At 38.0% G+C, this 26109-nt stretch overlaps 1 protein-coding gene across 1 annotated transcript in view; it reads left to right on the forward strand.

The window, feature by feature from the left end:
• Nucleotides 1-17051: 17051 nt before the first annotated feature.
• SLC44A5 (solute carrier family 44 member 5) overlaps nt 17052-26109 on the forward strand; it is a gene marked incomplete at both ends in the record, with an annotated part of 368780 nt that continues 359722 nt past the window's right edge. Inside the window, one exon of the mRNA XM_081306152.1 lies at nt 17052-17085. Within this exon, the coding sequence (XP_081162278.1) occupies nt 17052-17085 (34 nt within the window). The remainder of the gene's footprint in view (nt 17086-26109) is intronic.

Below are 26109 nucleotides of genomic sequence, written 5' to 3' on the forward strand. Positions count from 1 at the left end.
ATTCAATCTCATACAAAGTCTCAGGACATGGACAAAATACAGATAACTTCTTTGCCAGAACCTAACATGAATGGCCTCTAGCCCTTTTTATAATAGAGTCCTCCTTCTTTTCTGAAGCCTCATGAACCCAATATTTACAATCTTCAGTCCTATCAGTATTCTGGTTTTCTTAGTCCCCACCAGAATTGCCCATTACATTCCACTTATAGCATTCTAAAGCTTTTCCAACTTGCATCTCTATGCTTTTCAAAAAAATTTCTCCCATAGGTTCCAAAAAGTTCTGAAAGCTTCTAAACCACATGGTGAGGTTAGTCACAGCAACAACCCTACTTCTTGATACCAATTTGTTTTTGTAATTTTTATGTTGCTGAGACCAAAATACCTGACAGAAACAACTTAGAGGAGAAAAAGTTTATTTTGGCTCTCAGTTTCAGAGGTGTAGTCCATATCTCTGGGCCCAAGGACATCATGGTGGAAGGGCATAAAGGAAGCAAGAAGCTCAAGATATGGCAACCAGGAAGCAGAGAGTATGTACCTTAGTAGTTATTAATCACATCTACCACCACCATCAAACAGGAAAAATGAGGGCTTGTTGTTTTCCAGGGATGGTTCTAAGTTTTTGCAGGCATTCATTGGTTTAGCCTTGAAACAACCTTGTAAGATCATTATTATTTGATTTCCAGATCTCAGATCAAGAAACTAGAGGACAGAGATGTTAGAATGTTAGCTAACTAGTCCAAGGCACAAAGTAGAAAAACTGATTTGTGAATAGAGGCAATCACAGAACCTAGTGCTGAAATGAGTATTGACCTATGGGTAATATTAGCTCTTCTGGAGTGTGAACAAATGTATTATATATGTCATATTTTAAAACTGGCTTTGGGCTGGGGATGTGGCTCAGGCGGTGGCGCGCTCGCCTGGCATGCGTGCGACCCGGGTTCGATCCTCGGCGCCGCGTGCCAACAAAGATGTTGTGTCTGCCGAGAAGTAAAAGATAAATATTAAAAATTCTCTCTCTCTCCTCTTTAAAAAAAAAACTGGCTTTAGCCTATTTCATAAGTTTAGAGTAAACTGAAATGATAGTCATTCTGAAATAAGATGAAAGAAGGTGCAGTTACTAGAATGGTCAGCAGAGGGTGAAGGGAGGCAGCATTTGTAATGTGCTATTACTTTACAATGGGATAAATGCATGGAACTGATCATCTCTAAAGTTTTCTCTTGTTCTAATGTTCTATGATGATCCTTACTTAAATTTATCCATTTCAGTGCAATACAAACACAAGAAAAAAAAAGGAGTGGTCCCTTCTCAAATATATGTAACTGAAGCAGTTTTTAAACCTAATTTAGCATGGTTTGTATTTTAATATTTATTGAATGTTTGTTAAGAACATCTCTAAAGAAGGGGTAAGATGTTCTATATCCTTAAAGAGTGCAGGGCTCACTGAAGAGGCAAGATAAATAAAAATTTAAATGATAATAATATATGAAACTGTGAATTTTGGAGAGGAGAAAATTAATGGTGATGAAATGGAAAATAATATACATGGGAAAAGGTAGCCTTGCTCCAGTACTGAAGAGTGCATAGGAAATATGTGAATAATAAGGGAAATATTAATCTCTTCTTAAAATTCAATTTCCCAAGCATTTGAACTGTCTTCAATGCTCAGGGTTCCAGTTCAGGTGCTGCAAAGAAGTAAAGATGGGTGATTGAGTCTCTGCCCTAAGGAAGTTACGGATATTCTGACAGTAATAATATGAGGCAGGATGTATTAGATAAGTAACAGGATTTTCTATCCGAGACTCCAAAAGTTAATGACAAAATGATATGTGCATCTCATTCTAAAGGGAGGTGCCAGACTATTCATGTTGAAACCTCAAGGTTTCCTAAACTAGTTCTGTCAGCCATAGCAGCTCATCTACCACCATCATTGATGAAAAATTGAGGTTGAAGAGAAAGAGATTTCTTTGGAGAAGAATTGAAAAAGTGCTTTGCATTTCACTCACCTTAGTATCCACCTCTGATGGGAAAAAGGAGAACGTATTCCAACACAGCAGAAATTCTCTAAATAGACACAGATGGAAATGAAACCTATGCTCAGAGAAGAGGAGCAGCCTCAGTGCTGGCACAGCAAGAATTTCAAAGCCTGGGGAATATGGCTCCCTGCATAGCAAACTCATTGCCTTCTGTTGGTGCTCTAAGTTGTTTCTGGGTACCAATGTACTGGGGCATGAAAGACAGTGAGTCCATATCATTCTCAGATCTGGAAAATTGGCAGGCTGCCAATTTCACTGACTGTAAGATGGGGTTCTGTGGGATACATGGAAAGCCTGGGGAGTGAACCACTGATATCTTGTTTTATTTCTATCAATGGCAGTTTATTTACTGCTTTGGGAATAATAAAAAATATGAAAGCAAACTTTTATACATTTTACCTATCCTTGAACTTGGACCAGTCAACCCAGTAATACTAATTTTAAAAGGCAAAATATGGTAGATGTACAGCCTCCTCTCAAGTCAAGGAGGTGCTTTTCTAGAGGGACCTTTGGAAAGCTTTATGAATGTCTCTGGGGGACCGAGCCTGCTACCAGTGAATATTCTAAAAGTGCTATGGCTACAACTGCCCCAACTCGGGGGAGAACACATTGGTGGCTGCTTTAGGACGGGGCTGCATTTCCTCCCATTTCAGGTGCGTGTCTTTGAGATTTGATGGGGACTTGTGGAAATGATCCTAACAAAGAATACTGCCTGAAGGACACAAACAGGGGAGCATCCCAGAATTCTAGCAGCTAGATAGAAAAGATGCAGATGAGGCAATTATGTGAGATTAAATAGAAACCCAAGATACCCCAACAGAGACAGCAATTGTACTACTGCTATCTAGAGGGCCTTCAGGTAGATTACAACAGTGCCTGTCAAAAGTGCCCCATTTCTCCAACATCTACTCTCCCATCCCCCAGATATTAGAAGCAGTGACTAGGAGGATGGGGCCAGGAAGGGAAAATAAGCTGATTTAATCTCTTATCTTACTTGGGCTGGTGACCAGAAAAAAATTAAATTTGAGTGGATTTGAAGTTTGAAATTATATTCAATATTTGTTCCTTCTGCTTTCTAACTTGGTTTTAGTTCTATAGGAGTGTTGTAGGTTTCTCATTTGTTCTCATAGCTTTGTATTCTACCTTTTCATCTGTAATGTTGCTTTACACCTTATTGTTAAAATAGATTTGATGTTCTCGTTAACTTTTATATCATGAAGCACTTTCGGGAAACTTTTTCTTTATGGAGTTCTGCTTATTTCCAGAATGGTGCTTTCATCTGTATTCTCCTTTCTCAAATTTATTTATATTTTTCTGCTAATAATATGTTTGCAACATTGTTGTGTTCTTTTATTTCTATTCCCCTCCTCCTCCCCCTCCTCCCCCCCTCCTCCGCCTCCTCCTCTTCCTCCTCCTCCTCTCCTTCTCCTTCTCCTTCTCCTTCTCCTTCTCCTTCTCCTTCTCCTTCTCCTCCTCCTCCTCCTCCTCCTCCTCCTCCTCCTCCTTCTCCTTCTCCTTCTTCTTCCTTCTTCTTTCTTCTTCTTTTTAGAAGCTTTGTCCAGACCTCCTGTTTGCTCTGCAATGTGTTAGTGCATTCCACTTGCTTTCTGTTCCCTTAGATTTAAGGAGGAGGGGAGAACTCAGCTGAGCCTGTGTGCAGTATTGGCTGAGGACCTGTGCTCTATCTCTTGGGGTTTGGGGATTTTAGTATATATTTTCTTTTGGTACCAGGGATTGAACCTAGGGGTGCTTAGACCTGGCATATATATATATTATATATATATATATATTATAATTATATATATTATATTATTATTAATTATTAAATTATTTTATACATATATAAAATAATTTTGAGACAGGGTCTCACTAGGTTGTTCAGGGCCTTGCTAAATTGCTGAGGCTGGCTTTGAACTCGTGATCCTCCTGCCTCAGCCTCCAGAGCTGCTGGGATTACAGATGTGTACCACCATGTCCAGCAATGTTAGTATATATTTTCTGTGCTAAATTCTGTCCATCTATTGGGATTTATCTTCACCACTCTGAGAAATATTATTGAACTTTGGATTATTTCTTCTAATCATCGTGAAGCCTGGGTTCTTTGTTTCCTTTACAGTTATCTGCGTTTTGTTCTATTTGTTGGACTCTCTACTTCATTGTCACCAGTTCTTAAATGTTTCTCTTTCCATATTCACCTTTTTCTCCCCGACAGCAATTTCCTTTTCTCCCAGCTCTGCTACCACCTCCATTGGGGAAAAGATTAATAATAAACTTGTAGTTTACTTCTCTTCAGGTACTCAGCACACTTCTTTTCCCCGTTCCTTCTCCAGAGACTCTTGTCCTCATTATTTTCTCTTTTCTCCTTCCTATCTGCCAAACCACTATTTATTGTTGAACATTTAACTCTGAGTATTTTTTATTGTTCTTCTGTTCTCCCCATTTTCTGTTAGTTGGAAGATACCAAAATGGAGAGTCTTATTAGTTTTTCCCTTTTCTGATAGGACCTGAAAGTACTTGGGATGGAACTTTCCCTCCCTTGTGAAATTCTCCTCTAAGGAGAAAAAGATCTCCCATATCTTACCTGAAGTCATCTTTCCCATGTTGTGGGATGGGACAGGGGTTAGAGTTTTCAGGATTTTGTTTGCTCATGTTCCCTACATAGTACTTCTATGCAGGGTGATATTTAGAGGCTTGTCATGCTGCTTTGAAATTTGTTCTGTAAATTCTTAGAAACATCTCTGTCTTTGATGGCCACCAATGTTTAAAGGTTATAACATGACCCTGTGCCTTGTTTGAATGCTACTGATATGTTTTAGCTGCGTTTATATTTTTTTCCTCTGCCTGCTGTTTATTTAATTTTCGTGGGAGGAAGATTTTTAGATTTGACCAAACTCCAATATTTTTAGATTTGACCAAACTCTCTTATTCCTGTTTGTGAGTTGTAGAAATTAAAGGTCATAGTATTTAAGAAATTTGCTTGAAACACAGCTTGTTGAAGGAAGGGACAGGGAAGAGACATGATTCAAATCTAGACCTGTCTTTTATCTAGTAATCAATGTTCCTTTCTGTAATCTACGGCAAGTGGGGAGAATTTTTAAATAGGTTACTGATGAAATGAAACATTCATCTTAGGTTCAGAGCTGGCATGTGGTCTGGTAGAGATATGTGAAATGAATCTGAAGAGAGGAAAATATGAAAGCAATGAAATAAGCTAGGAAGGGGTTATAAAAGCAGACAGAAAGCAATGAATGCTTGAGGTACAGGGGAACTTCTTTCATATCTTAAACTTTTGAATTTGGTAATCAGTGTCTTTTTTCTTATAGGTTTCTAGGGTATCATCAGTCTTTCTATCATATGCTCAAATTTGTAAGAATTTTGTATTAATATGGGAAGATTTGGATTAGGAGGAAAGGCAAGGATTAGTTTGTAGTTGTTTCTTGTAGTTGAACTAGCATGAGGTCCACAATAAATCATTTCAACTTTCTGGACCTCATTTTCTTTAGGTTTAAATTGAAGAGTTCTCTTGCAGCTCACAGTCAACGCTCAATAAAAGATGAATAAGTGAATAAGTGATGTTTGAAGACTGAAAGAACTTTCCTTCCCTTTACAAATGGAATCTGTTAAATGAAGAAGACATCTAGGTTATTTACAACTCTTCAATTAAAATGTTTATTAAATATCTATTATATACTCATTTCCATTCTTTATAACTTGACATCCAAGGGCTCCCTAACTTGATCATAGAGTACCCTTTCAATCCTATCCTTGCTGCTCTAGTAAAGAACATCTTTATTAGCCAGGCACCATGGTGTATACCTGTAATTTCAACAATTCCAGAGGCTGGGGAGTAGGATCACAAGTTTGAGACAAGCCTCAGAAACTTAGGGAGGCCTTCAACAACTTAGCAAGACCATCTCAAAACGAGAAGATAGGAAGGAAGTGAGGAAACAAAGTGAAAAACAGCAAATTTATAAGAACATGTATAATATAGTTAAGGAACTGTGAGGAGTCCAGTGTGGCTAGAACATTGAATACTGAGGGTAGAAAGTAGAAGAGACTGGAAAGGTAACCTGAATCCAGGTAGCGGAAAACACTGCGTCACATAGGTAGCTTGGGCTATATTATATAAACTTTCAGAGAAGGATATGCTTTTTCTCAGTGTAATAGGATGATGTCAAAAGTTTGGATCTGGAGTGTCCCCCACAAGCTCTGTGTTGAGGGCTTTGTCCCCAGTGCAGCAATATTCAGAAGTGGGGCTTTTAGAAAATGGATCATAGGGCTCTAATCTTATCAGTGGGTTAATCCATTGATGAGTTCATAATTGAATGGACTATTAGGAGGCAGTAGAAACTGTAGGAAGTAGGGCCTACTTAAAGGAAGTAGGTCACTTAGGGACATACGCTGGAAGTGTATGTAACTTATCCCTCGCCCCTTCCTTACTTCCTACCCTCTGCTTCCTGGCCTCTATAAGGTGAGCAGTTTTGCTCCTCCATTCTTCTATGACATCCCATCTTGCCTTAGGCCCAGAAATAATGGAGCCAGCAATGACAGACTGAAACCTCTGAAGTTGTGAGCCAAAATAATTCTTTCCTTCATTAAGTTGTTCTCTGGCATTTTGTCACAGGGAGGGAAAACTAATAACAGAAGATAACCAAGGCAGCAATGTGAAGAGCAATAAGAGAGGCAAGAGAATGGAAGCAGGAGGTCAACTGGGCTTCAAGCAGAAGAAAAGAAGTTAATAATAGAATTTGCTAGTTAATACAGAAAAGGGGCTGAGCTAATACAAGCAAAAAAGGTTCTGCTAAAGAAGCAAAGCTGAGGGTATACATATGAAAAAGAAAGTAATAGAATCCACCCCAAACTATGGACTTGGATTTATTTCTTCCTGCCCCTCTCTACAGGCTTGCATGTAGAGAACAAGGAGAAAGACAGAATAGGAGGCTAGAAATGATCATGGATCAGATCATTCCTGTGTAGACATTTTTCTAAAAGCAATGGAACTTGATTGCAGAGATATTAGCAAGAGAATGAAATGGTCAGTCTCATTCTGTCCTCATATCCTTCCTTATTTTGGCAAGTTCCATAATACTCTACTTGTTTCTTGTCAATCTCTACAACTTCTGTGTCTTGTTAAACTTTTCTTGAATCCTGCCTGCAAAACACACACCTAGTTCAAATCCAAACACCCACCTTCTCTTGTCCTATGCATCGACTTAAAAATAAAATAAAATAAAATAATTATTTCTTTTTTATTATTATTTTATTTTATTTTTATTTGTTCTAATTAGTTATGCATGACAGTAGAATGCATTTTGGAACATCATGTATAAATGGAGTATAACTGCTCATTCTTTTGGTTGTACATGATGTAGACTCACACCAGTCATCTAAACATATGTACAGAGGGTATTACTATTGCCTTTATACGTTCTAAATTATTATATTTCACATATATTTATTATTATTTTTAGCTTTCTAACTTTGATCTCTTTATTTTTAATTTATAATATTTCTATGATTTCTTATTCATAGAATCCTACTCTTATTTTATATGTCCTTAAATCTTTTTTAAATTGATTTTTATTTTTTTAAATACATGGCAGCAGAATAACATTCTTATTACCCATATATAGCAGTTTTTTAAATGTCTTTGTTTGTGTGTAAAGTATGTTCACACCAATTCATGTCTTCATAAGTGTACTTTGGATAATGATGTCCATCACATTCCACCATCATTGCTAACCCCCTGCCCTCTCCCTTCCCCTCCCACCTCTTTGCCCTATCTAGAGTTCCTCTCTTCCTCCCATGTTCCCCCGCCCTACCCCACTATGAGTCAGATTCTTTATATCAGAGAAAACATTTGGCATTTATTTTTATACACAATGGAATATTACTCAGCAATAATTTGCAGGTAAATGGATGGAGTTGGAGAAGATAATGCTAAGTGAAGTTAGCCAACCCTAAAATAATATTCCTTTATAAATAAATAAATAAACATTTTAAAATAAAATTGTTTTAATAAGTAATGATATAATAATTAATGGAATAAGCTAAAATAAATAAAAATAAAATAATTCTCAGCTTGGTTAAATTATAAATCAATCCATTACCTTCAATAGTATCTTGACTTCAACAATGACAAGAATTCTTTCAATGTTTCCTTAGTTATTCTTTTTTCCTATTCTCTGCAGTAGACATATAAAATCGTTTCTGTTCTTTTCTGGTGTTCTCCACAATCCACTCCTGCTACAAACTCAGCTGATAATTTCATTTTCTGCTTCAAAGAGAAAGTAGAAATCCTTAGAATCTTTCTCCACATCTTGCCATATCTGCAAAGTTACTTATATCTTCCTATGCCCACATACATTGGTTAGGAAAGGGACTGTATCAGAAAGCACAACAGCACTTTAAACTATAGGAGTTTATGTTTTCTGACATAAAAAGATTGATGGAAGTTACTTAGCTATTGGAGAACAGAGACAGTAGTATCAAAAAATAAATCAAAAAATAAAATTCCTTGCATGTATAATTTTATAAAAATTAACCCAAATACTATGTATAATTATAATGCTCTAATAAAAATATATTTACAAGGAATTACTGTTGAAATGTGAATAAAAAGATCTAGTATCGTAGTTAGCCTAGCTATGGCCCATAATAAGAGCTCAGTAATTACTGCTGCTATTTTTTTTCGAGTATGGAAGCTGTCCAAAATCACAAAGTATAATACTAGACAAGTTGTGACTCAGATTTGCTGATTTACTATGTTTTGGTAACCCTATTGTAGACAGTATTTTTGGCCTGTGGGACTAAGTAATGTTTAAGTCCTCACAAACCATAAGGAGTCCTGCAGTTCCTTTCACATTGAATCAGTGACATTCATTACTTCTGGGAAGGCACAATCCACCTAGAGAAAAGGAATCTCAGTTTTTAATCTCAAAACCAATTTTTTTTTTCTGAGCTTCTTGTGAGACAATTGTCTTTAAATTCATGTTGTTTAAAAGTGAAAAAAAAAATTCCGGCTTCTAAATTTCAAAAGAAATCCTTTACAAAAGAAGATGAAAGTTCAGTTCTCTGAAAACAGAGACCTCTCATGTAAAAATCATGGAGGATATGCCCACAGGATATTCAACCTGTGAAAATAGAAAGTGCTTAGAGAGGAGATGGAAGTATTGGGGGGATAGATGAGTTAGAGGTTCTACTGTACCTTTACTAACAGTGCCACTCATGGTTCTTAGTTTGGGGGTGGGGGATTTGGGAAAATCAGTAGTTAAGAGGTTGGAAGCCCTGTCCCAGCATGAGTTGACCATGGTAACATATGAATACTGGCATGCCCTGTTAGGTAGAATGGTAGCTGGTTCCCCTGCATGTTATGGAAACAATACAGAGGTTCCTGAGTGATACTGAGGAGATGTAAAGGGCAACTTAGAGATAAGCTTTATTATACTTGTCAGAAATCACAGCCAAGGAAGTCTCAGCAGGGTTCCCTGTTCAGAGGACATCATAGTGGTAGTTGGGAGTGGGTCACTCAAAACTGTGGTCGAGATGGAAGGCACTACTAAATATCAGAGGATCAGTAGCATCAGCAAAGATCAATGTAGGCACTCTGATAAACAGGAGAAGTTGACTGAGCTTCTTATGAACAATCACCATATCTGAGGAGAAAACCCATGAAAGATGGAGCATTAAGCTCCTAGGGAATTAAATTTATCCCAAATGAACTCTTACTTTTAATTGGGAGAGCCTGAGTTTTCCACTTTTTCCTGCCATTTTTCTTCAACTTATATTTTAGAACTTTCAGAACAACAAAGAAGTTGAATGATTTTATATGAACATATTTGTGTCCTTTGGTAATATTCATCCATTTTAATATTTTGCCTTAGTTGATCCATGTATCAACTAATTTGTATCTTTCTATGTATCTACCATCTATGATTTTTTTTTGCCTAAAAATTTAAAAGCAAGTTGCAGATATTATGGAATTCAGCTCTAAATGTAGGTTGAACCATATGAAGTTGCTGAGTTTTAGCCATTTTTGTATGCTTAACATAATACTTTGGTATATCTCTCCAAAGAAGTAAGGCTTTCTACACAACTATAGTACCACAAACTTACTTAGGAAGATTCACATTAATCCAAAAACATCCGATATAAGTTCATATTTGACATTTTCAGTTGTCCAAAACATCTTTTATTGATGACTCACTTTCCCATTTTATCTGGAGTCCCACTGAGGTTCATGCATTGCATTCGGAATTTATGACTTTTTCTTGTCTGTTTTTATGACATTGACTTCTGTTTGTTTTAGAGAAGTTCCCAGGTCAGTTGTACTACAGAATTTCACATTTTGGATTTGTCTTGATTTATTTCCTCATAACTAGATTTAGGGTAAACATTTTTGGCAAAAATATTACATAGGTGATCTTGTTGTACTTACTGAGTCACATCAGGAGGCAAAAGAAATGTTGTTCAACAATTGGTGATGATATTTTAATCACTTAGTTAATTAAGGTGGTGACTACACAAACTCTCCATTGTAAAGCTTCACTTTTACCTTTTGAATTAGTAACTAATATATAGGAATCATATTTTGAGACCATATGAATATCATATTTTCAAAAAAGTTTGGTCTAATGGTGTAAGCATTTTTGATGATCTTTAGTTATTATAATCAGGCATTACAAAATGAGGATTTTCTAATTCTGTCATTTCTTCTACACTTATTAGCTCACATTATTCTGAAAACATAGTTTATATTCTCTGTCTTTTTGATATCACTGTGGATAATTTATTTTATTCCACATTATTATTTATTGTCATAATTGCTCTAAGACTCAAATTTCCATATGTTTGATCAGTGGGCAATCACCTCAAGCTGGCTCTTTTGTTCTTTTGACATGACATCATTAGTCTTTGAGCTCTTCCTTGTTTTCTGACACAACAAGAAATTTCTTTCACCTGCAAAAGACTTGGAGTCATTTTCCAAGGTTCTCTGCTTCTTTTCAGTGGACAAAGGTTTTCAGAAACCAATTTCTGGACACCAGTTGTGTTCTTTGCTATGAAGTACATTGCTTCGAGGCCCTTGAATTGCTTTTATTTGAAAAGTTTTCATATTGCTTCTCAAAGAGTTCCAGAGCATATCAGAGTCTTAGTGTGCAAATTTAACTCTCACCCAATCCCATAACTATATAATGAATTTATTAGGCTCATTCAAATTACCCATACAAGAATCAGAGAGGTATTTAAAAATGTGAATTAAATGATATTGTTTTTCCTACTTAAAATCGAGTACTAAACTCCAACCCCATTGATCTTTCAGTTCCTCTCATGTAGCACTTTCTGAAGTCATAGTTGTCAAGCATTTTTTAAAAATTTTATCTTTTTGTGTGTGTTTTATAATGCACATAATATATTAGTGAAATAGAACACATGATGTAAAAATAACTAAATAAATGTAGCTGGAGATGTGTGAGCAGATTTTCTTTTTTAATTAATAAGATGCCTGATCACTTTGAAACTTAGAGTTCATTGCTCTAACTCGGAATTTCCTATTGGGGTCTTTTAGAAGATTGTTTTCCTATCTGGAACAGTTATTCCCTCACTTTTTGCTTGATTCATTCCTATCTGTCATTCATTTCTTTGTTTAAAAATCACTTCCCCTGAGGATACTTTTTTGACATTCTGAATCTAAATTATGCTCTACGTTATTCTCCCACAGCTCTATGTTCTTTTTCTTCCTGTAGAACTTATAACAATTTATACTTACCTATTCATTAATTCTGTCTTCCTTACAAAACTGTAAATACTATGAATGAATGACCATGATGTTTCACTCTACATAGTATAATCAATTACCTAGAAGGTGGTTGGCACATATATCACTCCATGCATATTTGTTGAATAAATGTTGGATAATTGATGAATAAACAGAAATAAAAAGAAAATAATGGAAGATAAAACTTGTTCTATTTTCAAACATGCCAGAAACATTTAATAAGTTATTTTGTATCCATTATTTTGTATGCAGATTGCTCATTTACACATGAGACAATCATTTGGTCAATTGGAGTTAAGGAACAAAGTTTTAAACAGAAATTAAAATTATAATGGGACAGATTAAGATGGGGATAAATTGATTAATTGGAAACTAGCAGAGGTATGAGTGTTCTTTCTTTGAATAGAACAACTGGTGTATCAAAGAAAACAATTTTAATTGTTTATATGTTTCCTGGAAAACCTTGAAAATTTAGATCTGGATTGAATATATCTGTTCCCATGTAATGTCTGGCAGCATCTTCCACAGATTGCCTTACTCAGGCCAGATCTATTCTATGTTATTCATCACATTGGTAATGCACTATTGAATTTCTGAATGATATGATCAGAAATTTTAGCTTTAGGCTTTCCTGGCTGTCACAAATGCTTTCTTTGGCTTCATTGTAGATTTTTAAAAGTGCCTTATTAATTAACTCCCTTTCAAGGAATGCTGTTCTATAGGTTTGATGACAGTTGGTAAATTGAACTTGACAAGATTAAATAAAAAATTTCACTGCACAGATTCATCATGATATTTTCAATTGCTCATAATGATGGTAGTGATATGGGTAGCTGGAAAGCAATAAAGTGTTAGGGGGTCTCTTTGTGAAGACTTTATATTTAAACCTTTCAATGATGTCTTAGAATTTCATGTCTTTCTGCACAATTTAAACATACATAAAAGAAATTACATGTTTCCTAAGACAAGGGTCCATCAGAGGTATAATCAGAGTGAGATAAAGAAACAAAAATTCTACAGGCTCTTGCTGGGGACTCTCCATTCAAATCAGGTGAAATTTTATTGTAGTAAGTATCTGAATTCTACTGGTTATCAGCAAGAAAGGTAAGTGTAATTTAAGTCTCATGTGTCCATAGTAGTGTGTGGGATGAACAGGAACTCAACTACAGTTCCTTTATCCTCTTCTGTTGTTGATTTTGCATACATGTAAGTGCCACAGGAATTTCTTTTTAAGGTACCAATTGGCTGATTCCAGTCTCTTCCCACAATTCTATTTTTACCTTTTCTTAGTTCTACCTAGAACTGTTTAGTCCCTTGAACTATCAGCTGAGGTAAGTATTACAATTTTTCAATACATACAATTTTAAAATAGTAGGTGTTTTTTCAACAGCAGGGTGAGTTTGGATTCTTTTGACATTCTTTGGTATAATAATGTGATTAAAACAGAAAGTGGAACTTTTGATTTTCTTTTTCCTTTTCTCTAAACTACTTGTGGGTTGACATTTAAGATAAAATATTTCAGCCAACATCTTCTAAGGGTTTTATTTTTCAACCTTTTTATTGCAATTGCACTAACGTACAACCAATGACAATCACACCTTGTATAGTATGAATTATATTTTTATTTTGGTCTTTAGTGTAATTTTATGATGAATTCAGTTCCCCTGTTTAACTCACTTAATATTTCCACATGAGGAACATCCAGTCTCTCCCCAACTCTATAAGTAATCCAAGAAGAATGATTTACTCTACATAGAACTAAAGTTACCAATGTGGCTATTTTTTGGCAGGGTTCATTCAGAACCTTCCTAGAAAAGAAATCAAGAATAGGCAATTTATACATGTCATCATCATTGAATAAAATGTGTATGTGTCTGTGTGCCCAGCAGAATCACATGTGACTTAGAATTATTTAGTTTACTCAGATCATTTTCATTGATGACTTTAAGAATTGCCAGAAATTTAGAAAAACAAAACCTATCTTTGTTACCAAAGTCTTGATAATCTCTAATTCTACAGGCACACTGAGGCCATAAGAATCAGAACCATATCCAAGGATTCAGGTTAGTCCCCATTTTCTGGGGATAAAACTCGATGTGATGTAGAAATGGATACAGACACACAACATATATGTTGTGTATTATTGGCAGGTGTGTCTTGTTAGACTTGCCTTGCTTTTGTTTTTGTTTTCCATAGTAGGTCAACATTACAAAGATGATTTCACCAGAAAACCTGGATTCCCGACTCTCTGAAAAATCAGAATCCTTATAACCCAAGGTCTCCATTCCCACACATGCACCTGAGTAGTGGTATATATGCTCTCAGATCCCTACCATTTCCATCCCTCACTCAAATACAACAGATATTCTTATATACTGCTTGAGTCATTTACTTTGCCTTACTGGTTTTTATGGGCATTCTATTTGTATCCCTTGAACAAAAACATAGAATGTAGGCTACATGTAGACAGTTGTGACCTTAATGTCCCTGGGTCTTAGTTTTCTCATCTGCACAGTGGGGCTCTTTTGATGATTTTCTGTGATGGCTGTGGCCTTCAATTGAGATAATGCATTTTGAAGTGCAACAAGTATAAAAATGTTAATTCTATCAATGTACAAAAATAGATATAATCAATTAAAAGTTTGAGTTTCCTCTGTTGAGAATAGCATTAGGACTATGGAAAGAATAAATGCAGAAAAGGAAATTGTCCCTGATCTGAAGCAGGAAGTCTATTTTACAGGTAGCAGGTGTCATGGGAAGAGCTGGAATACTGAGTTGAAGTCCTAGAAGCCATGGGAAAGTTGTCACATCTCCACAAATACCTTTTCATTATCTGTAAATCCCAGAAGACAAAACTTACCTTTCAACTCACATATTTGTCAGGATCAAATGAAATAAAGTATGTGAAAATAATGCATGGATTTAAAAAAATGTTATTCTGATATAGGTAATGATTAGTACATAGTGATAGAATATGTGCACATAGAAAACACTAAGAATATTTACCCAGCCCAGCATTTACATAACTTAAAAATGTGAAGTCCTGGAAGACTAGTTTTGATGATGTTGTTGTCTTGTTTTTGTGGTACTGGGGATTGAACCCAGGGGCACTCTACCACTGAGTTACATCTTCAATCTCTTTAAAATTTTTTTTTTTTTTTTTTTTTTTTGAGACGGTGTTCGACTAAGTTACCAGTGCTGGCCTCAATCTTACAATCCACCTGCTTCAGCCTCCACAGTTGCTGAGATTACAGGTATGTGCCACTGCTCCCAGCTAACAGTAGTTTTCAATTTAGTGAGAGGCAGCTTTCTTAGAAGAGGGAAATCTTGACAAAGTCTCATGTTTGGCAAAAATCTGAGATGGTTCTGTTTTGCTTGTTAAAATAAACTTGTGGGCTGGAGATGTAATTCAATGGTAGAGTACTTGCTTAGCATGTGTGAGGCCCCCCTGGGTTTGATCATCAACATTGAAAATAAAATAAAATAAACTTGCTATTTGTGTTTTACTTCTGATACACATCTTTGTTGTGAGAGGAACTGGGTATTTCACAAACATTCTTCAGATTATTTACAACAACATATTGCATTATGTCAAGTTAAACCTAGAAAGATTGCCCAAAATAGCTTGTGATGATTTTGTGACTAGGTATCTCAGAAAATCTTTGAGATGATATTTTACAGACTAGACAACAGAAAAACAGAAGAAATAAGTGATTTGTCCAATTTCTCAGAGGTATGAAGTTCCAGGGCCAGAACCCCAAATTAGTTTTTGACCCTAGTGTTCTTTTTACTGTACATTGATGCTGGAACAACTTTTCGCTAGAGGTACTAAATAAAATCATTCAATATTTAGATAATCAGATTGGGAGTTGTATTTACCTAGGAGGAGGAAAAGAAATTAGAAAGTACATTAGGGAACAACCCCAACAATTTTGCCTCCTTCCCCGAAGGTGGCATACGCTGTTAGCCCCTTCCCTACCCTACCCTTTGCCCCATTGTTTTAAATCAGGCTGCTCCTTTACATTCTCAGACCTGTCTCAAACTTTTGCCTGCCTAGCAGTCTCAGGACAATGGCTGGCTTCTTTCTTATCCCTCATCAGCACGTGAGAGAAGGACAGCTCCTTCAGGAAAATAAAAACTTTCTAAAGAAATCACGGATCAGAGCGAGAAAGAAAGCGGCCAAGGGAATTAAGTTTCTACTGGAGGCTAAGAAATCACTCCTCCCCCTCCCAATTCCTCCAACACTTGAACTTTCTTTCCTCTTTTCTACAGTGCCAAGGGAATGACCATGAGCTCCCGTTATGAAGAGCTTTAGGGCCAGAATAAAGTCCTTTTTGCAGAGTCTGGCGGTGGGCTGCCTCTGGAATGTAATTTCAATCCTCCCTCAGCCTTCAGCTTCCCTCTTCCCTCTCCCCTCTCCCCTCTCCCCTTTTGACTCTGGAGGGGCAGAGGCTACCTCGCGCTCTGGGGCGCGTGGAATTTGGGCTCGCCATCCCGGAGCAGGTGGCGGAGGAGGGCGGCTCCGGGCCGCTGGAGAGTGATGGTGTTGGTCCTCTCTCAATTGGCAGGAGTTCGTGGCCTATGAAGATGAGTCCCTTTGGTGAGCTAGTTGTGTCCTGCTGCTTGATCAGGGGCTTCGGAGGCCCAAAGGCAGGTAGGCCGAATGCAAGCTTCTTCAGATTCGGACTGTCTGGCTTCCTTAGCCACGGCCCCAGATGGCCACGGTCTCTCCACTTCCCCCACTCCCCGCTACCGCCACCGCCACCGTGGTCTTCTCCAGTAGTGACTGCGGGATGAGGGCGCCGTCGCCAGTTGGATTGAAGCTGTGGCTCAGACGGGACACCCAGGGTGGGAAGTGGGGGAGGGAGGCTGTGGGAAGGGGGAGGTCAGCGCTGGGCGGGCGCTCTCGGGAACCAGCGCTGCCCCCTCCAGCAGCATGAGCAGCATAGCAGCATCCACTGCCTCCGCCGCAGCTACAGCGGCCACAGCAGCGCGAGCTGGGGGCTCTCAGCGCCGCGCGGCCGAGAGCAGAGGGGCGGCGGCGCCCGCCCCAACCGAGCAGAGCCGAGCGCGCAGCCGGCCGCCGCCGCTGCCTCGCAGATGCCATCACAGCAACAAAGAGCTCGCTGAGCGGAGAGCGGCCGCGAGAGCTCGCCTTGAAGCCACCGCATCAAGCTCCCGGAGCTGCGCGTCAGCGGGAGGAAACGGAGAAGGAGTTCTGGGGGAGGGAAGAGGGCAGAAGATGGCCAGGAGGAGAAAAAACCCCAGCATCAAGGGTGAGTCCCTTTCCATCGGCTCCTTCCATCCCGTTTCTCACCTTCGATTCGCCCCTCGGGCCCGCCTGTTTACCAGGCTCGGCTAAGTGGAAGCCTGCCAGCCAGGGAAGAGTTTGCTTTCTTCAGGAGGTGGGGGGGACCTCAGCACGGCTTCACAACCCTTTACCTCCGGGGACGCTCTGACCGGAGTTTGTCCCCTTTTTGTAACCTGAGGAAACCTGGAGACTCTTTCTTGTCACCCCACCCCTTTCCTACTTTGTGAGCTTGGGCTTCTATCTGTTGCACCTTCTCCCTTCAGGGCAGTGGTTGAGAGTAGCGACTTGTGGCTCCTAGCATACACACACATACACACACACACACACACACACACACACACACACACCTCTCTCTCTCTCTCTCTCTCTCTCTCTCTCTCCTCTGCTCATCTCTCCCCAGTCTCCCTCTCCTGTTCCTGTCTCTCCAACATCTCTTCTATTCTTTGTACCCAATGCTCCTCTCCTTTCGCCTCTTCATCCCAAGGGGGACAAGTTCTGATCATTTTCTCAACCTCCATCCGAGGAAATTGGAGCTGTCTGGCTCTCTTTCTCTGATGCTCAAAGGGACTTGCTACTGCTAGGTCTTTGAGGGCTATTACCACCTCTCCAACTTGCCCAGGTGGGCCATGACTGAGTCGTCCCCCTTTCGTTCCTTAGGAACCAAGGCTTCCGAAGTTGGAAAGTTCTTGGGGTGGGGTGCGTGGGGGGAATAACAAGAAGGACAAGGAAGATCTTGTTGATGGAGTGACTTGAAGCTTCGCTGCTCGGTCCTGGGAGGGATTTCAGAGGGAGCCTTCTGGGTTGCGCCCTGCCAGCAGGCAGGACTGGGAGGAAGGGGAGGCTCCCTGGGACAAGGAGAGCGCAGCGAGCGCGGGAGGGGGGGGGGGAAGCAGGTGAGAGGTTGCCGGCGCCCTCCTCGGACTAGCAGAGGTCGTGGCTCACCCGCTCCCCCCCCCCCTCTTTCTCTCTCGCTGTCACTGGGGAACTAGCAGTGCTGGAGAGGTTGTCTGCAGCATTGCGGAGAGGTGGAAGTCGACTTGACACCACGCACCACGCGCGGTGAGGAAGGCTGTATAATAGGGAACTGAATCTGAGGGGGGGGGGCGAGGAGAAAGGGGCGGTGTTAGATTTTGGGTTTCAACTCAATGGATCTGACGGCGTGGAAGGCGGAGACTTGTTACATCTTGGGGTTATATAAAATAGGACCATGACTCTGAGATGAGAGCTGGGGCTGTTGGATATATTGGCTTGGTCTACTGCGATGTGCTGTGCTTTGGCATGCTCCTGCTTTTTCTTCCCAGGTCTTGCTTATGGAAGCTCAGCTCCACTCTAGAGGTCACTAGGGGGACACAACTTTATCTTGTTGCTTCAGCTTGTATTTTAATTGTTCCTGACTACTCGAATTGTTCATTGGAAAGGGTTAAGAACCATGATCCTTAATTCTTTAGACGACATTACTACAAAATTTCCGAGATTTTCCCTTTAAACTAGAACCTACCTATAACAATTTTATTGCAAGATATTATCTTAAAATATTATATTAAACTTCCGTGCTTTTCATCATTAATTAGTATATGTCCATAGAGGTAGACAAGTAAAGAATGAGGGAATATATTCATCAGCAAACACTTTGGTCTCCTTACCAAAATATCAAAGAACTTGTCTAAACCCTTACTGACTGGTGCACTAGCTACAGTTTTGGTTTGCTCCTTTTTTTTTTTTTTTTTTTGTGGAACCATATGGCACCATGAGTGAAACAGAAGGATTGGTTTTTAGCACTGCTGATGTGACTATCCATTGGCAGGAAGATATTTCATACCCACCCCAAATCTTGCAGATTGTAAATGGTCCATGAAGAGTCCAAAAAATTTACAGTTTTACAGTACATGGTGGCTGGTGACAATACTACACTTGAAATGGATAATCTTGGCAGAAACACCAAAAGATACAATGAGCTGGGGTTGTGGCTCAGTGGTAGAGATTTGCCTAGCATGTGTGAGGCAATGAGTTCAATCCTTAGTACCACATAAAAAATAATAAATAATAATAACAAACAAATAAAACAAAGTTATTTAAAAAGAATTTCTTAAAAAACCTTAAAAAAGATAAAAATGAAACAAAATCAATGGGAAGTGAGCTAATATAAGAAGAGATTTGGTGAAAAGACAACTTTTTCCTCCTCCTGCCCCTCAAAACACAAGAAATTTTTGTTTTATATATCAAGATGGAATTGTGTGTATTTTCTTAAATAAATTAAATTGTTAGTGAAATAGTGAAGAATAGTAGTTAACAGAGCTTTGTCATTTAAGTGTTAACAGTTCATACCAAACTTTCCTAGTATATGTGGTCTTAAAAAAGTTTCATTGTAATTCTTTAAAAATAAGGTTCTCTCATGCTACACATTTTTCTTAAAGGAAATATTACATTGTTTAGGTCCTACTGACTTTTGTTTCTCTCTTCTTTCTATCTCTCTCTGTCTCTGTCTCTATTTCTTTCTCTCTCTCCCCCACCCATTGTTTTTTTTTTTTGAACCAGTTAATTTAATATTTTTAGAACAAAAAGATACTTTTAAAATCCTTGTAGTTTCATTTTAGCAGAATTGATTATTTTATATATAACAAAGAAAACCTAAGAAAATGTAATCCATTGACTTGCCTGAATTTTGCCTTTTAAGAGAACTGTACATTAGCCCCCAACCACAGCCTTACTGAACTGCTCTCAGACAACTCTTCTAAGCTGCAAGCAACTACACTGGGTCTGCATGATAGAAAACAAGATTTCTGGGCTTTTTGGGGGGGTGGGGAGGGTAGGCTGCTGATATGAACTTTACTGGATAATAAAATATAAACTATAGATTTAGCAATATTCCATGTTGTGTTGATTATCCTCCTCCCAGTGCTGCTTCTCTTCTGAGTTACACTGGGAGAGATCATTCATTGGATCTTATGGCAGGCAAGTTGCTCCTTGGCTTCTGAAGTCCTAGCAATAGACACTACATATCTATAACAGCTAGAAATTGGACAAAGAGAAATGTAGTTTCTCAACGTTGACTGAAAAATAAGATCCTTCTGCAGAATTTCTCAAGGAACACTAGCATTCACTTTGGCATCTGATGAACAGGACAGCTTTTGAAAAAGGCAAATGGAATCTTTATTATTTAGTATTTATAAATTTTCAAATAAAAATTCTGTAGTCCATGATCAATAAAAACTCTTATATGTTAGCCATCCTGTTAAGGTGATACTTATACCATCCCCTCACCCTTTCCCAATATTAGTACAACAAAGACTTCTTTCCAAATTACTTAAGTTTAAGGGTTAAATGCTTGCAGTCATCTATTCATTTTTTTCATTCAGTGTGTATTTATTGAGCATGAAATATGTACCAAGTTCTGTGCAAAGCACTAGGGATTCAGTGATGACTATGATAAATCATAGGGTCTAAAGGGGGGGTGTGGGAGGGGAAGGTAAATAAAAACATGAAGCAGAAATTTTTCACATGGTGATTAATACTATGAAGAAATAAAACATGATGTTGTATTAGAAAAAAGAGATTGTGGGGTTACTTTAGATTGTCTGAGGAGATGACATTTGCATTGGGAAACACAATGAATAGTAATTTGCATGTCAAGAACTAGAAGGTAGCACTGCTGGTCTTCAGACAGGAATGAGGTTGCAAAAAGGCAGGTTCAAGGATAGAATGGAGGCCAGTTTGCCTGGATTGCCTTGGTGAGAGATGGAGACAGGTAGAGAGAGGCTAGATCTTTTTTGTCCATAAAAAGGAATATAGATTTTAGGTGAAGTGGAAAGCCACTGGATACTCCATGTTTGGGGCTCCATTCCTATACTCAAGGATTTCAGGGAGGATGGGTTCCTACATCAACTAAGGCCCTAGGCAGAGTAGGGTGACCCAGTAGACTTCACTTTTCTAAAAGGTCCAATTGTACTTATGTATCCCTTCTTACTATTCACCAGAAATAATTGCAGTGTTCTGGGGGATTGAGATATTAATAGCATCTCCAGGAATGTCTGCTTAAAAAACAATTCTGGAGAGAATGAGGACCAATTCAGCATTTTAGTAGAGACTGTCAGATTAGTCACCCCTGTCCAGCAATCAACTCAAAGCAAGGCAGGAATGACAAAGGGTCTGGAACACAACTCCCAATAGGCAGATGTGGAAGACAACATGGGAAGCTCCTAGGTAATGGAAAGAGGTCCATGAATGGAGAAGAAAAGTGATGCTGGGAAAGGGGACATAGGAAAGCCTCAAGACAGCATCAGCCAATTCATGATTTTGCCCAAAGAAGTGGGAGCCTGATGTGACAGTGTTCCAAGAGAATCAATCCAATTCAAGTACAAAGGAGGTTCAAATCAGGGTTTGCCTTAAACTGATCTTTTAATAGAGAAGAATTCATAATAATAAAAGCATCCAGGCTTAAAAGATCTCAGAATTTTACTTAATCATTATTATGTTGTTCTTAGGGATTACAGACCTCACAAATGAAAATAGCCTGAAAATATTAATAAGCTGCCATTCATTAGAGGAAGCTATTTGATAGCTAGTTAGCAGGAAAATTATGCTCTTGGGTTTCAGATTTTACTGTGAAAATATGGGCAAGGGAGAAATGGGTTTTGTTGGATGATTTTCTTCACCCTAAGTTTCTGTGACTAGAAGATGCCATGATATTTAGAGACGATATAAATTATAATTGATTATTTAAAGCTCTCCCCTGTCTACTCCCACCTCCAAACTATCTGTTTCTTTGCCAAGGATTGATAATTAAAAAATATTCTAAGAATTCCTGTAGAGCTTTGTTTACTCTCCTCCTCTTTTTCTTTGTACTTCAAGCAGGTCTTTGGAGTCTGGTAGTACTTCAGGGTTTATATAACTAAGAATGGAGTCTGGTCCTTAGTGACACTGTAATAGAATGTGTTTATGACATCAGCTTTTCTTTAAAGTAGTAAGAGTTATAGCTTGTTGGCGTTAAAGGAAGCTCAGTATTTATAGTTGTTGAAGAAATGATACAGTAAGAGGTGAGTGATGCTGCCAAAGATGAAGAGTTTATGTCTATAAGGAATTTAATTAAGACTATTATTTGAGACTATATATTCTACACAAGCATATACATAGATGTGTGTATATATGAATATACACAAATACATATGTAGTGAAGTCTAAATGTAAGCTGAACACCCTCTACATATGTATTTATATAAATGCATACAATCTATAAATAAATGTGTGTATACATACACACATGTGCACAATAGAACTTTTTTCCCATTTTATATTCAGACTTTACTCTTTTTTAAAATTTTTTTTAGTTGTAGATACACATAATATCTTTATTTTATTTATTTATTTTTATGTGGTGCTGAGGATTGAACCCACTGCCTCTCTGTGCAAGGCAAGCACTCTACCACTGAACCCCAACCCCAGCCCCAGACTTTACTCTTTATACATGCCATTATGGTGATATTTTATGCATTTTACATATGAGGAAATTGAGACTCAAAGACATTAGACGCTTTCTTGAGGTCTAATAGTATATAAGTAGGCACATAACTGAGCCCTTTGACTCATTCCTTGTCTACTTTCAGCATTTGAATATCTGCTCCTTTTCTCAAGATCTACCAAATCTAACATAGAAAGGCAATTTATCGGGGCTGGGGCTGTAACTCAGTTGGTAGAGTGCTCGCCTAACATGTGCGAGGCCCTGGGTTTGATCCTCAGTACCACATAAAAATAAATAAACAAAATAAAGGTATTGTGTCCAACTACAACTAAAAAATAAATTAAAAAAAGAAAGGCAATTTATCAACTCCTCCTCAACCTCTGCTGAATCAAGAAGATGTTATGTTTTCTTATACTTTCTCCAAAAGTGTGACAAGATTATTCTTAGTGATCTACCATTAAAGTAAGAAATACATTGCTAGCAAAAAGTGGGCTAATGCTCAAAGATGAGAAGGCAATGTCATAGGATTTAGGGCTTTTTAGAGATAGAGAAAAGACCAGGTGAACAAGTATCTTGAATAAGATAAACAGGAAAAGATGAATCTGTGTTAGCACTGAGTGGACTGAGATCAGTTTGCCACTCATAAGATAAGCCTTGAAGAGGGCTCTCAATGCTCCTTACCTACTGGTGTTCATGTTCCAGTGTGCTCTCCTCTCAGACTGAATCTGGGCTAACTTTGTGACTGACAAAGTTATGGAATAGGGCTGGGTCACCGGTACAGGCATTGCAGTTTCTTCCTTGCTCATGTATGGTCTTTGTTCTTGTATATTGTTCATTGGTGGGGAAATCCAGTTGCTACACTATGAAAACACTCAAACATTCCCTGGAGAGGCCCATGTGGGAAGTAACTGAGGCCGCCTGTTAACTGCTAGCACCAACTTGCTAGTCATGAGAATCATGAGAATGATCAGAAATGGATCTTCTAGCCTAGTCAAGCATTCCAATGTCTAGTCTCTGTCCACATCTGACTGAATTTCATGATTAACTCTGACCCAGGACTGTCCTGTCAAGCTACTTTTGGATTCCTGTTTCAAAGAAACTGAGAGATAATAAACATTTACTGTTGTCTTAAACCACTAAATTTTGGGATAATTTGTTACATTATATTAGATGATGAATATACATGTAGTACATTATTTTGACATATCTATCTTGGGATGTAGGGAAAACCTTACTGGTGTGTAAATATTAGGGAGACATTGTTTGTGCAAGAGAATATTAATGCAAATCCTGCACTTCAATGGTATTACTTTACTTATTATACAATGACTGTAGGGATTCCCCTGTACCCTGCTGCTTCTATGCTCCAGAGGAAAAAAGAATATTCTAATTCACCATCTTCATTACTAGTCTTAACATTGGCTTTGAATCATAGTGCTCTTTTCTAATTAGTGAATTGGGCTTTAAGCCTGAAATTTCTTTTTCCTGTTTCCCTTGAGTTAGTTTTAGCAGCTTGCTTCCTCCTGTGCTCTTTTTGGGCAATCATTCCTGACTCCTCTGCTTCACTTGGTTTAGAAATTTTTTTTCCAAATAGAAGAACCACCAAACTAAAAATCAGAGTGGTAGAGAATGTACAAGGCCTAAAATCTCCAAATAGCCCCAATGCCACAGTCCCCTAAACTGAAAATGCAGAAAGTCCCTAAAAACCTAAAATCTTTTATTTTCACCACAGCTATTCTATGACACATACCTATATCAAAAGATGCTGTACATCATAAACATAATTTTTTTTTTTTTTTTTGGTACTAGGGATTGAACTCATGGGCACTTAACCACTGAGCCACATCTCCAGACCTATTTTGTATTTTATTTAGAGGCAAGGTCTCACTGAGTTGCTTAGTGTTTTGCCATTAATGAGGCTGGCTTTGAACTTGTGATCCTCCTGCCTCAATCTCCCGAGCCTCTGGGTTTACAGGTATGTGCCACCGTGTCCGACATACAATTTTTACTTGTCAAAGAAAACAAAAAACTTAAAATATGCCAATAAAAATTTCTGCAAATATTTTTATCCATTCCTCTCTACCAAGTACCTTTCTCCCCTCTCATTCCAACTAGTCCTTTGATGTATAAGCAAGAGTCTGAGAAAGAAGATAAATAAAAAAAGAAGAAGGTTGCCATGTCTTCATATCTTCTGCTTCAGGGTGGAGTATTAGTTTTATTTCACTTGTTCACTTATCCTTCAGTGACTCTACAAATAATATATAGCTAATCATTTTATGCTAGGCCCTATCCTATGTGTGCTTGGGATATATCAAGAGAAGAAAATGGAGCCTTTGTGGAGTTTTCCTTTCAGATAGGGAAGGCAGACAATGAATAATAAACATAAATTATTGATATTAAAAATTGAAAAGTGCTGTGAGAGAAAGAAAAAATAGAACTGAGTAAGGGGAATTTGGAGCACTGGTGTTAAGAGATGGTAGAGAGGGCCTGCTGTGAATATTAAGAAGATGATTGGGGTAGACCTAATTGAAAAGGTAATATGCAAGTGAGGTAGTTATCTATGGAAAGGAAAGAGAATTTCCAAAGAGACAAGCCAGGACAAAGTTCTTAAGGTGATCATACAGCTGGCCTATTTAACTACAGAAAGAAGACTGAGTGGAATTAGTAAAGGGGATAGAAATGAGAAATAAGGTCAGAAAGAGGAGTGGGGACCAGATTGTGTTAGGCCCTTCAGACAATCTAAAATCTTAGACTTTGACTTTTATCTTGAGTTTTGGCAGAGTAATATGATGTGACATACATTTTAAAAGAATTACTGTTGACACAGTTTTGGGAATCAGCATAATTTGTAGGGCTAAGGAGGGGAGCTAGAAGGCCAGCAAGAAATCCTCTGCACTTCTTCAGTTGAGATGCCCTTCTTTTTGGCTGAAAAAAAAAAAAATATATATATATATATACACACACACACACACACACACATACATATACATATATAAAATAATACATTTTAATAATAAATTATATATATACATATATATGTATATATTTAGGGACCCTGCCTCTAAATAAAATATAAAATAGGGCTGGAGATGTGGCTCAGTGGTTAAGTGCCCCTGAGTTCAATCCCCAGTACCAAAAAAAAAAAATATATATATATATATAATTATATATATAAAATATATATATATATAATATATATAATTATGCACATCATATTTTCTTTCTCCATTCATCTGTGAATGGATTCTCTTAGTTTACAGATCTTTACTGTTGTGAATAATGCCACAGTGAACATGAGTGCTGATATTTCTTTGAGATACTGATTTCATCTCTATCAGATATTTACCCTGAAATGAGATTGCTGGATCATAAGAGAGTTCTATTTTTATTTTTTTGAGGAACCTCTTACTGTTTTCTGTTATGGCCATTCCAGTTTGCATTCCCACCAAGAATGGGAATTCGTGTGTACAAGAGCTCCCTTTACATCCTGGCCAGAATTTGTTCTCTCTTTTGTCTTTTTGATAATAGTCATCC

The sequence above is a fragment of the Spermophilus citellus genome (genome assembly GCF_964194105.1).
Source record: "Spermophilus citellus genome assembly, chromosome: 9".
Taxonomy (NCBI): domain Eukaryota; kingdom Metazoa; phylum Chordata; class Mammalia; order Rodentia; family Sciuridae; genus Spermophilus; species Spermophilus citellus.